The sequence below is a fragment of the Polyodon spathula genome, chromosome 17, assembly GCF_017654505.1.
Source record: "Polyodon spathula isolate WHYD16114869_AA chromosome 17, ASM1765450v1, whole genome shotgun sequence".
In the NCBI taxonomy this organism is placed as follows: Eukaryota; Metazoa; Chordata; class Actinopteri; order Acipenseriformes; family Polyodontidae; genus Polyodon; species Polyodon spathula.
Genome location: NC_054550.1, coordinates 21,370,197 through 21,388,487, shown reverse-complemented (window position 1 = coordinate 21,388,487; position 18,291 = coordinate 21,370,197). Strand labels below are relative to the sequence as shown.

General features: G+C 36.4%; 2 protein-coding genes across 4 annotated transcripts in view; one reads left to right on the top strand and one right to left on the bottom strand.

The window, feature by feature from the left end:
- Positions 1-300: 300 nt before the first annotated feature.
- Positions 301-11,147, bottom strand: LOC121329811 (KATNB1-like protein 1). 2 transcript variants are annotated; one of them, XM_041275682.1, is made up of 10 exons: positions 10,925-11,147; positions 7,976-8,098; positions 7,262-7,302; positions 5,715-5,991; positions 4,190-4,305; positions 3,966-4,016; positions 3,794-3,883; positions 2,502-2,606; positions 1,890-1,983; positions 301-1,161 (listed from the first exon to the last, which is right to left on the bottom strand). In XM_041275682.1, exons 2-10 carry the CDS (start codon positions 8,090-8,092, stop codon positions 1,129-1,131), a joined length of 924 nt encoding a protein of 307 aa, XP_041131616.1. In that variant the 5' UTR covers positions 8,093-8,098; positions 10,925-11,147; the 3' UTR covers positions 301-1,128. The 2 variants fall into 2 exon arrangements, with proteins under 2 accessions (XP_041131616.1, XP_041131615.1); XM_041275681.1 differs by having other exon boundaries at positions 304-1,161; positions 7,976-8,105; positions 10,925-11,145.
- Positions 10,331-18,291, top strand: part of LOC121329810 (acid phosphatase type 7-like) — a 48,145-nt gene continuing 40,184 nt past the window's right edge. The window contains exons 1-2 of one of the 2 annotated variants that reach the window (XM_041275679.1): positions 10,331-10,604; positions 16,532-16,683. In XM_041275679.1, the coding sequence (XP_041131613.1) occupies positions 16,575-16,683 (109 nt within the window). In that variant the 5' untranslated portion in view covers positions 10,331-10,604; positions 16,532-16,574. Of the gene's footprint in view, positions 10,605-16,323; positions 16,405-16,531; positions 16,684-18,291 lie in introns of those variants that run through there. The other variant, XM_041275680.1, reaches the window with a different exon arrangement.

The window sequence follows — 18,291 nt, the reverse complement described above, 5'->3', positions numbered from 1 at the left end:
CACACAGCATGATGGTTTTGAATTACTGCTTATGTTGGTAACTCCTGCACCCACTGTGGTAGGACCCCTTGAGTTTATAGCACTTTTATTTATTTATTTGAAGGTCACAAGAAAATAATCAAAACTCCTTGTTAACCACACACACACACACACACACACACATCTTTATTCAAACTTATAAAACATTTGTTTGCACTTTGAAAACTCTGCTTCTCAACACAACACAAATCATTGATTGATGCAATGCAGTGGCATTTCAGTCCATTAAAAAAAAAAAAAAAAAAAAAAAAAAAGTCATACTCAAGCTCAAAACACATAGTTTAAAAAGTAATTAGTGCTTATCTTGTATGCTTTGTATCAGTATCTTTAAAAGTGCAAGTTACTTTAAGTTCAACGGAGGAAGCAATTCTAAATATATTAAATTAAGACAGTTTTGCTCACTCAGATGTGCTGAATCAAATACATAATTTTGTGTCCATCCACTTAACATCCAGGTAACATCTTTGCTGGTCACATACAAATAGTGTAGGAAGCACAATCCTATCTTTTTTTTAAAGTCACTAATTGTAATTCTTGCATGACGTGACACCAAACATTTTGCAAATTTATTTAATCTTTGAATGAAAGAACATAGTAGTATATACATTTACAGTTAAGTTTACATGATCAGACAAATTGTAAATGTTCTAATAACTTCAGATTCTGTTTAACATTCAAGTTCAGGGCTGCCGAGTTGAAACCTGTGTTACAATAATTATTACATTCATCTGTACAAATGCACTGTATGGCAAAATATGCTGTAGTGAAAATAAACTGGCACTTACAAGGCTTATTTTTATCATTATTTTGTTTTTAATAGCCAAGTTCTTACCAATGTCCTGACAAATATGGATTTACAGTGTGTGCCTCCTGGCAAGTCCACCACTTCAATATGAAGCAGTAATTCTCAATGAACTTAAGGCTTTATACAGGGTAGGAGAGTGGGGAGATCTTTGAACCACTCTTGGTAGTGTTCCTGGAAATGCGACCATGTGATCCATTTAAACCGTATCACTGTACAGCTGAAAAGCAGCTTTGTGACGGCAAGTTCTGGGAGTGGTTACTTTCTCTAAGTGTTTCACATATACTTCAGCGCAGCTGTGATAAATAGGATTCAACAGTCTGAAAAAGAAAAACAAAACAATAAGCTTTATAGAGACAGGATCAGCTTCTAAACATCAATTGTAGAATTGCTTCCAATTATCCAAATGCTTGGATACGTTGTAAGATTTTTAATGACAACACAAGTACGATAAACGCTTTAGTGTTAAGTTCCTACAGTTAGAAAAGTAATGACAAGGCTTACAGAAAACTTGCCTAAATGTATACTGCATGTTTCCTTCTGCTTTCACTGAACGTATTAAATCCTATAGAAATAATAACATTAGAAGATCAAGCTTAAGAGAGCTCCGATTGAAATAGCATGTGCAAATGCACTTGGAAACATGAAGGAGGTGGCAAAACGTGCTAATCACGCTGACGACTGGTTATGTTGAATACATTGCTCTTGTTGTCTTAGACGCATGAAGGGAACCATGATCAAGACTAGTGAGCTACTTACCGTTTAATGTTATTCAGGTTTACTATACATGCATATTCTAAGGGTGGGAATTTTGATATCTGTACCTTTGCTGATTGTAACCAGCGCATTCTTCCAACTGCTTTACAGATTAATTGAATGAATTGCTGCAAAGTAATGTGGTAACGTTTTTTTTGAGTAACAAATATTTATCAGATTACTTGAAGTGCTATTTATTTAAGCACTCTAGTTCACCCCTAATAAATTCTGACAAAACCAGAAACAAATGAACAAAACCAGATTTAAAAAGATATCATATTAGATCCCTTACCTTTGCAATTTCACCTGTAGTTCCTGGAACAAAACTCAAATGACTTCCTTGTTCCCACAGTTCTTGTAATTGCTGCTTCATAATCTGAATATTCCTAACAGGGAAGCACACACCTCATTAACCTCATGTGATACATATCTTTTCAAATGAATTGCATACCCACATACCAAATTGAACTAACCAACTCAACTATTATTATACATCAATTTATTATATTTCACCATCAAGATCTGCAGCACGACCAAGATTTGAACCAGCAAACTTGTGATGGTATGATTCACTCTGCACTCTGGATCAGCCATTGAGGACTCCTATGCCTACTTTTATTTGGATATATATATATTTTTATTATTTATGTATTTATTTAATTAATTGGTTTCAAAACCTTTACCATTTAAGATAACCAGCTAACAAAAGGGATAAGATCAGGTAAGAATAATTAGGATATGTTCTGCTCAGACTGGCTGGAAGACAAAATTTCCTTTCAGAAATACTGATAGACAAAATAACTGTTATACAAAATGAGTAAAAGGCAAACAAACAAAATTATCAAGCAGCTTCAATACTATAATTTACTTTTATGTTCATTTGAATTAGCTTAAGTAAACTTACCCATCCTCTGGATGGCTATCGCAGGCATTTGTTCCATTTGCAGATAACTCAGGCCACCATTTCTTAATGACAGACTGCACCCAGTGTAACCCAGCTATCAGGTATCTGTAACACATAACCCATAACTCAGCATCTGGTTCATCTTCACCTATTCCACAAAGTTCTGAGCCCAACCCCTGAATGTGAAATACTGCTCTTAACAAGGTTCACATCCTCTACCAAGGATATTAAACATATTATACACTGTGACCTACATTAACATTTTCAGGTAAAGGGTTTCAGCCCAACCAATTAGGTAAGAGATCATGCAAAAGCATCACCTGCACTTAGATGGCCAAAAAAGTCCATTCCAGTGCAGCTCTTTGTTCCAAACATGTTCTAAATTGTTTAATTGAACCAACTAACCTCTATCTAAATCCTAAAGTAGATCGTGATTTCATTTGACCTGTTAAACCTGTAGTGGAGTGGCCCTCCAGGACTGTAATTGGGCACCCCTGCTCTAGAACTTGTGCAAAGAATGAGTGGTTCTCAAAATACAGCAAAAAAATTGAACTGTGACACATTGTTCAAGATGCATCCCTTTACATCCCTGCTTTCTCCCAAACAAAAGCCTTAAAATCCCTATCAAATAGTACCTCATTTCATTGTTTTTTAGAATATACCAACAGAGAGAAAGTAAACACTGGCTTTAAAATGTGTTAGTTTATGAAAACTTTTGTATTTTACATTGACACTTAATAAAAAAAAAAAAAAAAAAAAGTTTGTCCTGTACAAGTCAGTAAGGCTGCCATCATTAGTCTCAGTTTAGTTTACTACTAGTGATATCACATGCTAGGGCCAATAACCATTAACATACCCACTGCTGGGGTTTTTAGGGTGCAACTGCGATATGGGTGTTTAAATAATTATTTAAACCCTTTTACAGTAAAATATTGTGGTCAGATGACCAGATACTCCAAAAACAATGGTATTATTTTAAAGTTTATACCGTGATTTAAGAAACAAACAAAAAACACACATATGGTTTGGCTGTTGTATCTCAAAGAGAAATGTGATACCCAAATTATTCTGTTAATTTGGGTTTGAAAAAGACCTCCCAAATTCAGCATTTATTGTGTCACCATTTTATTGTGTTATCAACATCCCATGTAACCCCTAGCAGTAAAGGGGTTAAACCTCACTTCCTGCAGGTGGTTTACATGTGCAGAACTGGTATGCTGAAAAACCTTTGAAATGCAGGGACTAAAATATATAGTGGCATCAGAATGATAAACAGAAGCAGGGATACTTACTCTTCAAATCTACTTTTAAGAATATCTTTAATTAGTGGTAAGAGGTCAACACAGCAGCCAATAGAAATAATTGGTTTCTCCTCTTGAAGGCTAGAAAATAAGAAAAAAAATATATAAAAAACTGATTTTAAAACAAATAAAACTTTAAAAAACTATTTCCTCAAAACCTCACCTTTTTGTTATTACAGGTAGACAATCCGCCAGCACACCAATATCTTGAATTCTAAAGCAACAGAGAAAAAAAGAAATACTCAGAGACATTAATGTGTTTTTTCTTTAATACAATTGGATAAACTGTATTTGGCTGGGAGGCAGTCACATACAGCACACGCACACACACTACACATGCAAAACAGTGCCTGCACTTGGAGTTCACAGACATGCTCTTTCAAATACCTGATGAGGTATGCCACCAGTTCACTTGCATTTCTTCGCCAAAGACTCAGTGCTACATTTAGCCTCAAATTTCTCCCAAAAAGTACTTGTGTCATTGTATCATGATCCTTAGATATCTGTTCAAAACAAATACATAGATACATATTTTAGGATGGCTTAACCATCACAGATCATGCCATTGCCTCTTGAATGTGTAAGAGTCCAAGCTGCGTGGATTCTGGTCCCCAAATATGATGGTTTGAGAAGATTTGTCAAGATCCTCGAATCCATCTGTTTGGTGCTCTTCCTTGTACACCCATACCACGTACAACAGCGCACCTGCCCAACCCCCAGCATCAGCAGTACGTCAGTAGTTTAAAAGATAGTATAAATAAAGTACTGCATCTTTAATGGGCAACTATGCAAATTATTTACATATTACTTGAAAGAGAAACTCAATTTACATAACTGAGCGTAAGTCATATCAGATTTCCCATATAACCTGTTAATGTACAAATATACTAACTACGCTAACTCCTTTACGTATGTTTCTAAGAAGCAAATATAGAGATAGAACATCAAAACTTAATAAATTAAATGACAAAGTTGAGCCTTTTTCAATGTCTTCACTGTAAGTGTCATTTATTATTTCTAAATTTAGAAATAATAATTGTTATGGAAGAGAACTACAGTAATAAAATATGAATTTGAAATCAAAAGATTCTCAGTGAGACTAGACACAAAACATCTGTCCTATTTAGTTTCATGTAAGAATGTATGAAATTAGACAAATATTTGACACATGGGTTTTAAACAGTTTCACTTTTAAGAAGTTGATATATCCTGGGCTTGAAAATACATTTCCCATTAGCATAACAGATTGCTAGCAGCAGTCTTGTCCATTCAGAAATTTGACAACACAAAGCAGAGCCACACCTCCGGGGCCTTGCTCCCCTAAAATGGTGCAGCTTACTGTAAGCAGCTTGCTAGTATAATCTAATCAGCATCACAGCTACTCTACAGTAATATTGCCAAAAAGTTAAATTCAGTACATTAAATAAAGAGGCTTAATATCATTACACATCCCTTCAACATATTAGAACCAATGGGATTAGGTTACAATATCTGACCAATGCTGATTAGCATTATGTGAAGCAACAGCTAAGGATCAATCAATCAACCAATCTTTATTTTATATAGTGCCTTTCATAGTGGAACACCATCACAAAGCTCTTTACAAGATGCAGTAATTATATGAAAGTCCATTATACTTCAAATACAGAGAAATGTATACTGTAATAAAGAAGTGTACTGTTCATGAATATGTGCAATTTTGTTAGACATATTCATTTACAGTACTCCATCTGGGGGAAGCCATTAACAAAGCAAACAAAAATTAAGTAAGAGCCACTCATTTAAACTGTGCTCTTGCACAAAAAAAACTTAGCGGGGCACAGTAGTACCTGTAAAATCATCTAATTCTTAAGAAACCAAGTTTGTAATAGGAATGCAAAGGCTCAAGTGAACTGGTTGGTGTGCAGTCTACCTCAGTGAAATAATCGCTGTACTTGGAAGCAGCACCCTCCATCTTAGTGGAGTCCCCGGAGTTCACTGGGAAGGTGCAACGGTCCTTGTGTAGTTTTTCATACAAGCTGCTTGCACATGCCACTTCATTTTCCTTGTTTGCCATGTCACAGGCCCTGCTCAGAAGGGGCTGCTTCCGTCTCCCACAGGGGTTCACAACCTGATGTCTGCTTTTTCTTTTGTGGGACACCACCTTCTTCCCCTTACAGGAGCTGTTTGCAGTTTGACCAACTGGAGATCTAAGAAACAAACAAAACAAAATGTTCAGGTTAGTAATATTGTGCAGACTTCATTATTAAAAGAGTGTAGCTTTGAGTATTCAATAGCAACAGTGTGAAGGGCAGTGATGGAAGAAACCTGGCTGTTTGTGGATCTTATCAATCAGATTTGGAACTAAGTAAGTGGAAAAAGAGAAAGTGTTTTATTGCAGTGCTGCACATATTGTGTTTGTTCTTTTTGTTTACTGAACTACATACAATTCCTTTCTTGCTGGACGACACTTTCTTGTGCTACCTGCTCTACACATGTGCCTGTGTCTGATGAGAACATCCTGCTCCGATGGCAGCATTCAATTCATTCAACTAGTCTTAAACTCTGATAAAGTAAAATCAACAGTGTTCACAAAAAACACATTTGATATGTAAAATGTATATGTTCTTGTATTAAACTAGTAAATAAATTACAAATATTTGGTTAGACGGGAATTTCAATTTCACGACACGTCGATATGCTAAAAAAAAAAAAAAAAAAGTAAAATAGAAATTGGGTTATTTTTCTAGACATAAACCCTGTTTTTCAGTACAAATCATTTTGATTACTTTTTTGTCACTGATTGACTGTGGTGACATTGAGTACCTACTACCACAGTCTTAAGGAAGCTGAATCCTTTGTACCATTATGCATTGAGATTTCTAACCAATCTGGGGTATTCTGTTTATTATTGTAATTTCTATAGTTGAGGACCGTAACTATAGAAATAAAAGTAATTTGAAGCTTTGTGCTTATTAAACAAAGAAATGTAAGTGGCCTGGGGGGGAGGGGCGCACAATATTAGCTTTCCATATCTGATGGCTAGTACTGGATTTTAAAGTAGGCACAGGTATGAAGGAAGTGAGCTGATCCCCAAGGTAAAATGGAGTAATATTGAGGTGTATTTGTGGAGCTTTTTTTATAGGGCTCGCAGACTGTGAGCATTACATTTAAACAAGAACACCAGACAATTAAAGATAAACATTTAGAGTATACGATTCAGTCTCCAGCTACGTCAGCATAGAGACAATACCTAGTCCTCTGAAGATAAAGCTTTTTAAAAACAGTAAATACGCAGTTCTAAACCAAAACATGAGATGGCGACAGTTTGCTTGAGTATCTAGTGTCTTCCCTTCCTTTGAAATTCTCTCTCAACCCTTCCCATTGTTTTAACTATGGGTTTGGTTACCACACTACTGACCAGCTGCACTCTACTTTAAAACTTGTCATGACTAAGAAAGCATGCAAAAATGCACTCACCTCTTCTTATTATTTAACTCTTCCTTTTTAAAAAATGTAACCTGTAAAAGAAAAGGAAACTAATTTAATTCACTGGAGCATCTTTGAAACCAGTTTTGTACCTTAACAGCCTAAATGTTAATCTATGAAGGTACCTCATCACCACAGTGCATGTGAACTAGTCAAACCTGGGTCTGGTGGCTATACATGTCACGTAAAGTAGTCTGTTCCCCAATTCAAACAAAGCAGTTATATGCAGGTTGTTTCTACAAGTGAGACATTTCACTCTGATGACAACACATTGTAAACAAACTGTACTGCTGATAGTCTGCTGTCAAGAACATATGAACATAAGAAAATCTACAGAGGACATTCAAACATATTTGCTTGTCCAGTTCCTATAGTAGAAGGTAACTGATCTCAAAATTGGGTCTTAAAGGATACCACTGGTTCAGTATCAACAACCTGACTAGGTCTCCTACCCTCTGTCACAAGTTTATCTCCACTGTGTACTCTGGTCCTGGTTTCTGTGCTTGAAGTACAAGTAAGGGTTAACTTTGTCAAGACATTTTAAAGACTTCAATCTATTCCCCCATACAGCAATTCAGTTCTTTCAATGTATCTGTCCTATTTCTGCGTAACTTTATATATATATATATATATGATATCTTTAAATCCCGCAGCACAAGTAGTTACTCGAAGTTCTCAGTGACAACACACTTTAACATACAGTACCTCCTTCATGTTCTTGTTGCCAGAAGGTTGCATTTTTTGTTTGAGAAGTTCATTGGGCCGGCCCTCCTTGATGTACTGGAAATCTCTTTTTTCAACATTGTGATCTCCAGATGCCATAATAACCTAAATCCTTGATAGAAAATTTTTTTAAAATGCCATTAGGGTAAGGGACGACCTTTAAGATATTACGTTACTAGGGATTCAGGGAATGTTAGTGTTCTTATTTATAATGTCGCACTATAAACAAGTTTCAGTAACATTACATTAAAATACAGCAGAATCTGTAATTATTTTCCCCATAACAAAGTGAGATAGGGATCGAATGATTCTTGGTGTTAGATCTCCCTCCCGACCTGTGCCGGCACTGTGTAAAGGGAACAGAGTATCCTGGACTAAAAGGCATGAAATTTATTCCCGTGGATAGGTGGAAGTCGGCCAGCTAGAAAAGGACCGGAGCTACGGTCCTTGAACGGGAAACTGCGTGGCAGCCACAATTGGAAAAGCGGATGCGCTCGTTAACCAAGGGGTCACGAGGGAGGATGAAAATAGGGGTTGTAGCAAAGTAATCTGTTCCTTTGTAAATGGTTAAAATACAACCTAAAAGGAGACCCTGAGTCTGTGAGAAACGTGAGTTGTGTTTGTTAGTCTGTCTAGTAACCCTGCCTGTTTGTCTGTTTTACTAAAGAATACTTGTGTGAGGAAAGAAACTGGACTTTTGGTTTCAGGTCAAAACCGCAAATTACAAATGTATCACACACATAATTTATTATTTACAGGTGTTTGCCATAAGGCTCTGGACGTTAATTACTCAATAAACACCCTTGCACTTGAATATCATTGTCTATATGTTTACTCAGCACTGCACTGCATCACCTGTAACCACTCACCACTCTGTCACACAAAGTCATACACTTTTCAAACCATATTTTAATGTTTTTAGGGATCTTAATTTCACCAGTTGTTATCTGATTGTAATAATTCCACTGCAAAAAGTAATTGACAATTTATAAACAATATTGTAGAGTTCATCTTTAATTTGTTGTACAATTTATGCAAAGGGCGGACTCTTATGGTCCAGAAATGGCTTGAAAAATGTAATTTGACATAAGTTCGATGGAGAGGACATATTTAAAAGGGAGATTTAAAAGGGGCCCCTGTGAATAGCAGTTAATTTACAAGAAAAAGCTAACAAAAAAAAAAAAAACAACAGCTGTGAACTCATGCACAAGGATTAAAAACATGTGACTGTTAGGCAATAGTCATGTGTTAGTTAAAAGCTCATCACATACTTAACCATCAGTAATGTATACTGTTTATACAAATATGTGAAAAAGAAAAATAAGACAAAGTTAGTAGTTTAATGTAAAACCAGGTCATACTCCCTCTCAAACCGGCTGGCTTATCGGATGCATCCTAAGATGACCCACAATGCCCTTTTTTCCCCACTGCTGGATAATAAAGAGCAATCAGGCAGACTTGAGGAACTCGGATTACTAGTTGCTACTTGGCAATAGCTAATAATCTACACCCTGAAACTGTTCTTTTAAAAAAGAATTACACTATTATTTATATTTCCCCAAGCCATGTAAAAACTGTACTTTAATTAAAACTATGAACACTGAAACTTATGGTAACCGTCAATAGTTTTGGGGGCTAGTTCACGTACAGTATGAGAAAACCAATTTCAAAACTCCAAAAAAGGATGAGCCTACACTAGGGTGACACACGTCTTGGTGCAGACCACCTGTTGACAAGCTAGACACCGCCTGTCTTAAAGACTGATAGCCAACAAAACAGCTCCAGGCACCTGCTGTAGGCCGCCACCTGTTGTAGGTATCTAGTTTCATTCATAACCAAAGGCTGGTCCTATACTAAAGAACAGGTTCAATTAAGTAACGACTTACTAATATTTACTGTAGTACTCCTTAAAATGTAAAAATGCAGAATTACGTGTCTTTCACTTCAATCATACATTTTGTACTGCAAGTGAAATAAAAGCATCACGGGCTCCTTTAAGACTGAACATCTGTGCCTCTGTTTTTTGGCAGGAGGAATGGCAAACTACACTGAACCATGGTGAAACTAACCACCGACTGCACAGCACAGTACAGTACGGTACGGTACTATACTCGTCAGGAGGACATCACATCAGTAACACGGCAAAGCAAGACAGTTAATATTAATATTCCCCTTAAACAAACAAACGTGCTGTTCAGACAGTACACCTGCAACGTGTAAAACACACATAAACTGAATCATAAATCTACTTTTCTCCAGACCTAAATGTAAAATTCTGAAAATAATTACTTACGGCATATTTACAACAGGTCTGCCCAAGCAAGCATTACCCACAATCCCTGCCGCACAGTGTTGTCAGCTTATGTCATGTTATCTTGAACCTATTCTACAACAATATGGCGCAGTTTAAATACAGAGCTAGACAACCTTTGAGTGCTGAACGATGCAGAGACATGTGCACAACGCCCTAAGTGATATAAATGAAAAATAATTAATTCACATTGCACCGACATATACTGCCTTCTCGGATTCGTCTAACTACCTCTGCAGAAACTACGCTTGGCTTCACTCTGTTATTATTACCGGCATTTCAATAACAACATCTACCAAGGTAAGATGTTTATTATTATTATTATTATTATTATTATTATTATTATTGACAACAAAACCTAATATTTTACACATCGATTTGCAATACAACTAGTGGATTCGCAGTGAAGCAAGGCCTTCCAAAATACTGATGAAAAATATTCCTTTGTTATTGATTGGGTTGTATTTAAACTGCCCCCCCCCCCCCCCCCCCCCAAAAAAAAAATAATAATAATAATAAAAAGACTTACTAAATATTTTTTATAAAAAGCGCAACGCCCAACCAAGTTTACAACAAAGACGCAATTGTTTTATCTTCTGTGTACTACAAAATCAACTTACCGTTACATGTTGTAAGGTTGTTTGTATTCTAAATAGTAGTGCTTCGTTTAGGATTGGTTTCCCACTGTAGTGTATGACCTAATTACTAACCCCAAAACGCCAGAAATTGTAATTCAATGTAAACTACGAAGAACTAAACTGCAGATTCACAGCCAGTGAGCGAAGGCTGCGCAAGTCAAACTAAGGGGCTGCAGAATGTTGTTGGTACTTGGGATAGATCTGTCAGCAGGCACAGTCACACGGATTATTTCGCCCTCTAGTGGCGGACCATGGGAGCACCTGTGAGTGTGACGGCTGTGTTTGATGTTTCCAACCTTCAAAGTCGCCTGACCTAGTGTTAGATTGCGTTTAGGGCAGCCATAACTGCCATTTGCTAAAGCTGCTGTTTGTTTAATTTTTAACACAGGGACATCAAACTGAAAACCGAGGAAAAGGCAAATAACAAACAAGAAAGAAAAACTAGGCGAAAGTAGGTGTGCTGTGCATATTATCTGTACAGTGCACAAAGCCTGTCTATCAACACAACAGTGAAAGAAAATATTTTGCACATTAAATATATATTTGCAACGTAGACCCTTTATTCACTTGAAACCCTGTAACAGTACAGTAAATCATAATGTAAATAATCGATTTAAATATTAATCCAATTGAGATCCATAGTACACTATTATTTATATTTCCCCAAGCCATGTGAAAATTGTACTTTAATTAAAACTATGAACACTGAAACTTATGGTAACCGTCAATAGTTTTGAGGGCTAATTCACGTATAGTATGAGAAAACCCATTTCAAAACTCCAAAAAATGATGAGCCTACACTACGGTGACACACGTCTTGGTGCAGACCACCTGTTGACAAGCTAGAGACCGCCTGTCTTAAAGACTGATAGCCAACAAAACAGCTCCAGGCACCTGCTGTAGGCCACCACCTGTTGTAGGAATCTACTTTCATTCCTAACCAAAGGCTGGTCCTATACTACAGATTGGTTGACTTTATCATGCTTAACCAAGCAAATCTGGGATTTACCATGTTTAAACGGACTTTAACATGCTTTCCCTACGTTTTACTTTGCTATACTACATGTAATTATATTTTTTCCATGGTAAACCACAGTAACCTTTTTAAATGTAGGTACACATTTCCATGCTTGTAATATCTGCTTTTTCTTGTAAATTAACTGCTATTCACAGGGGTCCCTTTTAAATCTCTTAAAACATTAGTATTGTGTTGTTTAAAAATGAATCTGAACTTATTTTCTTTGCATTATTCGAGGTCTGACATCACTGCATCTTTTTTGTTATTTTGACCAGTTGTCATTTTCTGCAAATAAATGCTCTAAATGACAATATTTTTATTTGGAATTTGGGAGAAATGTTGTCAGTAGTTTATAGAATAAAACAAAAATTTTCATTTTACCCAAACACATACCTATAAATAGTAAAACCAGAGAAATTGATAATTTTGCAGTGGTCTCTTAATTTTTTCCAGAGTTGTGTGTGTGTGTGTGTGTATATATATATATATATATATATATATATATATATATATATATATATATATATATATATATATAAACACTAGTAAACATATGCAATATAAACAAAGATCGAAGAATTGTGGTATGCATATCATATGTGACTTCATAACCATAACACCTCGTCAGTCTGTTTTTGTTTCTTACGTTACTGCTTGAAAAAGTTTTATTATTTAAGCAATTTCTATAACCTGTTTTTACCTCTGAGATTGAGGCATGGCCACATTTTACAACATGCTGCTGCAAATGATTAGATGAAGCCTCACATAACCGTGGCTCATAAATACCTTGGAATAAACATCTGTGAAGTTCTCATTTCAATTCAAAATCTGTTCTGTATCTTTGATGAAGAAGCTCAGATATTATGCATCATTCACACACGAAACCCGATTCTGGAGCCTGTTCACAATACAGCTTAAGCATTTGAAGACTGATTTTTCAAAAGTCTGTCTGATTAATTAAATCAAGTCAGATATTAACTGTTAAAACAGTTCTGTAAATATCAAACAGTGTGTTTTGTAAAAAAAATCAGATAGAGCTCTATTAATAAAAAGTTTCTGTAGTATACAAGTTCAAAGTGCAAAGTAAAGTAATACAGCAGAGTAAATCACAGGTTAGTGATATAATGGTACATGCATGGTAAAGTACAATCAGATTGTAGTTTAAGCACAATGAAATCATTGGCTTTTAAGTACGAGCTGCTTTCTTTTATATTAAAAAAATGCCATACTTCTGTTACCATTTACAGCAGTAGGTTTTAGTCAGTCCCTCTTCAGTATCTATGCTATACAGAATAAAAGGGACTGCCTTTCCCCTTACATCGTGTTTTTATTATTCTGAAAACTTCTTACAGGAAAGCTAATATTTTCAGCTTGGCAGTTGTTAAAACATACCCATAGGATATGCTGATGAAGAGGTCAAAGCAGACTGTGGTTGTTTTGTTTGGTCAGTGCATGCGACAGGATGTGTCTTGCAATATAAAAAAAGAAATGCGGAAAATGATTAAATTGAAGCAAAATAACAAGTCAAAAGAGTTGTCACAAAGAGAACTTCTGTAAAAATAGGTAGCTTGTTTGCCCTATTAAGCACCAAATGATTTGTTCTTTGAAAAAAATCAGAACACAAGCTGTGTCCTCCATAATTGTTGGGACAGTGAAGTGAAAATTGTTATTGCTGCTGTACACTCAAGCAATATGAAAATATGAGTAAAAGATGAACATGAGGCAAAGTACAGAATGTCACCTTTTATTTCTGGAGTTTTCAATACATACATGTTTCACCAACTAAGAATAACAGCACTTTTAGAGGTCCATCCGCCCATTTTATGTGAGCATAAGTATTGGGACAATTCAACTTAAAGCAAATATAAGAAGTGTAAAAGTTAGTATTTAGTCGCAAAGCCTTTGCATGAATAACAGCAGTGAGTCTGCGACCCATTGACATCACCAAACTCTTGGTATCGTCCTTTGAGATGCTTTACCAAGCCTTTTTACTGCAGCCATTTTCAGCTGTTGCTTGTTTTGGGGAGTTTCTGACTTTTGCGGAGTCTCCTCTTCAGCAAGTGAAATGCATGTTTAATTGGATTTAAATCAAGCGATTGACTTGGCCAGTCTAAAACTTTCCACTTTTTCTCCCCTGATGAACTCCTTGGTGGCGTTGGCAGTGTGTTTTCGGTCATTGTCGTCTTGCATTGTGAAGCGCCGCACAATGAGTCTGGTGGCATTTCCTTGTACGTTGGTAGCCAAGATGCTTCTGTACACTTCTGAAGTCATTCTGCTGCTGCCATCATTCGTTACATCATCAATAAAGATGAGTGAGCCTGTTGCAGAGGCAGCCATGCATGCCCATGCCATAACACTACCTCCACCATGCTTCACAGATGAGGTGCTATTCTTTGGATCATCTGCAGTTCCCTTTTTTCTCCACACTTGTGCCTTCCCATCATTTTGATAAAGGTTAATCTTCGTCTCATCTGTGCATAAAACTCCAGAACTGTACCAGCTCATCTCTATACTTTTTAGCAAATTCTAATCTGGCCTTTTGTAATTCTGCTGCCGAAGTCTGCTGCAAACAGTAGATTGTGACACTTTCACCCCAGCATTCTGGAAGTTGTTGGTGATTTCACTGACACTTGTTTGAGGGTTTTTTTTCACAGCTATGGTCATTGTTCTGTCATCAACTGCTGTTGTTTTCCTTGGCCGACCTGGTTGTTGCTGATTATTGAAGACACCAGTGGTTTCTTTCTTTTTCAGGACATTCCAAACTGTTGATTTGGCTATGCCCAACTTTTTTGCTATGGTTCTAATTGAGTTCCTCTTTTCTTTTAGCCTCCAAATCGCTTGCTTTTCTTTCATAGACAGCTCCCTAGCCTTCATGTTGGATTATGCCTACTGACACCAAACGCAGACTCCAAAGGCAAAAGCAAAGGATATAACTGAGACTACACATTCACAGCTCTTTTATGTGTAAACAATCAATGCAGTAGGAAACACCTGATCAATTAGAAACACCGGTGAGCCAAATGTCCCAATGCTTATGCTCACATAAAATTGGGGGATGGAACCGTGAAAGTGCTGTTGTTCTTAGCTGGTAAAACATCAGAAATGAACAGCCAGAAATGAAAGGTGACATTCTGTACTTTTGCCTCATTTCATCTTTTAATCATATTTTCATATTGCTTGACTGTACAGCAAAAATAGCAATTTTGACTTCACTGTCCCAATACTTATGGAGGGCACTGTATGTTTGGCTATAAACTGCTGTGTACTGTTTTGAGGACGGTCAAGTTAGACATGCCTGTAGTCAGACCAGTGAGATTCCATGCTGGCAATGAAGCTCAACACATAGAAAATGGAGCTTTAGCATCACTGTGAGTAGGAAATGACACCAAGTAGGCCTAATTTATCATTTTCAGACTTGAATTTCTTATTTTATATTGAGGCATCATAAAAGTATCTGAAGGACTGTATTTGCAGAATTAACAGTTACATGTTGACTTAACTTTTGCGGTTAACAAAATTAGAGTAAGTTATATACAGGTATATAGGTGGATGCCAATTAAAAATGCTCCAAAAATTGCAAAGTAGCCTGTCCTTAAATAAGGACAATTGCACTTAATGGATTAAGATATTTGATATGTTCCCACACCCCATGTAAAGCAGTGGTAGACTCAGAACAGAATAGCAGGTTTAACATACACTCTATCTGGACAATGCACAGGAACATACACTCCTTAATATGAAGCCTTGTATGGGGCCGCAAGGTAACCTAAGATAGCAGAATGGATACCTTTTGCTTAAGTATGCACAGAGGTGCAGAACAATGTCTAGACTTACAGACCTGTCACTGTAAGTATTATCCAGAACCTCTGATCTGTAAAGAGTGTCATTTTGTGTCTCTTGTTAGTACTAACTACATTAACACTGGTCTCCCTTTAAATGTAGCTTGTGTTTTTGTTTAACAATATGCACAGATTTTGAATTCATTATAGCTGCGATTGGACCATGTGAACTACAGCACAGGTACCAATATGCAGAGGTTTATCTGTTGGGTTTGAAATTTTGCATATTGTAAAAAAAAAAAAAAAAAAAAAAAAAACGAGACAGGATATTTGGCACAATAAAAATGAATGTTCTAAAGCTAAGAAAGAAGTGAGAAATTGATTTGGAAATGTGTTTAGCACTTCTTTAATTAAAGACGGAAGTAAAAGTACAGTAGACACAGGTTTCAGCTAGTAGTTTTTTTCCCTCTCCACCACTTTATTTTTGTAACAAAACTTCCTGTTCTCAGCTAGAGTTAGAGCTAGAATAATGCACTGCAAATAAAATCACTGTGTCATCAACAAACATGTCCCATTTTTTGCCAGCATACCATAACATTCAGAAAAAAAGGGAAACAGCATAATCAACTTTAGAAATGTGATCTCAGTTCAACTTGAGTCTGCAGGTTGGTACAGTATGTTGCTTGTTTTGTGTGTTAGATTGTAACCTTTGAGTTGAGTAGTGGTTGTTAAAGTCATGAGACAGGCTGCACAGTGCACTGAATGTTTTCTAACACTGCTCTGTATCTCCAGGCTGACAGTGAGCTCCTAACCCTGGGGAGAGGACAGAGACGAAATGGGCTGCCTGTGGATGTTCTGGGCTTTCTTCTGCTTAGCAGTCAGACCTGTGCTGTGTGTTCCACCAGTTGGGTTACAGCCAGAGCAAGTGCATGTGTCCTATACAGGTAGGTTTCAAGAAACCGTCAGGTGCTCAGGAATGTATCTAAAAGTAATGTTGTAGTTAGTAGTTAGTAGACCCACCATGAATACTGGAGACTTTCAACACTGGGGTGTTGAGGTCTGATAGGGAAAGCTGTTATTACACTACAGTAGTTGGTTCTGTGCCAGACTATAGCCAGTTTCACTGTCCTTCACCTTATATCAGAACTAAATATGTTAGGAGATTTACCTACACTCAAAGCTAGTAATCCACAGCAAAATGAGTAGTTACTTTATTCCTTAGATGTATTGCTTTCATTAACCTTAACTCGAAAGCTACTTGTTTTTACTTACTCTCCTGAGCCTTTCTGAAGTCGAAATACAGTTGTGCTGTACTGATGAGCCCCACAAAGGGCGAAACATGTATGTAGCTACTGTATTTTCACTTTTAAAATGTTGTGACTGTAGCTTTTGTAATGATTTATTTACATATTTCCCTACAACCCATTGTTTTTAAAAATGTATTGCTTTTATTCGAAAGTTGTGTTGAAAGTGAACCAGTGAACAAGTGTTAAACCAATGTTGAAAGTCTCCAGTATTCAACACCTAATCAATTAGAAACACCTGTGAGCCAAATGTCCCAATGCTTATGCTCACATAAAATAGGGGGATGGAACTCTGAAAGTGCTTTTATTCTTAGTTGGTAAAACATATGTGTGTTGAAACAGCCAGAAAAGAAAGGTGATATTCTGTATTTTTGCCTTATTTCATCTTTTAATGATATTTTCAGCAAAAATAGCAATTTCTACTTCACTGTCCCAATACTTATGGAGGGCACTGTACGTTTGGCTACAAGCTGCTGTGTCCTGTTTTGAGGACAGTCAAGTTAGACATGCCTGTAGACCAGTGAGATTCCATGAATCTCAACTCATAGAAAATGGAGCTTTAGCATCACTGTGAGTAGGAAATGACACCAAGTAGGCCTAATTTATCATTTTTAGGCTTTAGTTTCTTATTTTATATTGAGGCGTCATAAAAGCACCTGAAGGGCAGTATTTTCAGAATTAACAGTTACATTCTGACTTAGCTTTTGCGGTTAACAAAATTAAATGTAAGTGTAAATTAAGAGTAAGTTGTATATCGGTATATATTTCTTTTGTTTTAATATACAATTGCCTATATGGTCAGCACCTCACTGGGGTTAAGCATTGCAGTGCACAGATGCTCTCATTACTGTACTAAAAGTTATTGCTTTTTATACTCAGAATGGACAAAAATATGGACTACAGATTATTTTATGGATATGGATTTTGGCTAAAATATAGTCATACACCATATATTTATGCACACGCTACCCAAATGTTTTTTTTGCTCCTTATCAATCAATATTTTCAATGTAAGTATAACTTTAATTGACCCTTTTATTTTGACCGCTATATACTAAGGTCATACCACAAAAGATCTATGTAGATCCGTTGACCAAGGCAAGTGGAACTTTATTAAATACTTTAATATGTATTGATTGTATATGTGCAGATTAACTGGAAGTCTATATATTGTGAAAACAACAACATACGAATATAAAAATATATATATATCAAATCTCTACATAAATGGCTCTACACTCCGGTGTT

Coding starts and splice junctions, on each gene's coding strand:
- LOC121329811 (XM_041275682.1), bottom strand. CDS start 8,092: ATGGCATCTGGAGATCACAATGTTGAAAAAAGAGATTTCCAGTACATC. Junction 7,303..7,975: donor GCAACAAGAACATGAAGGAG/GTACTGTATGTT, acceptor TTTCTTTTACAG/GTTACATTTTTTAAAAAGGA. Junction 5,992..7,261: donor GAGTTAAATAATAAGAAGAG/GTGAGTGCATTT, acceptor TTTGTTTCTTAG/ATCTCCAGTTGGTCAAACTG.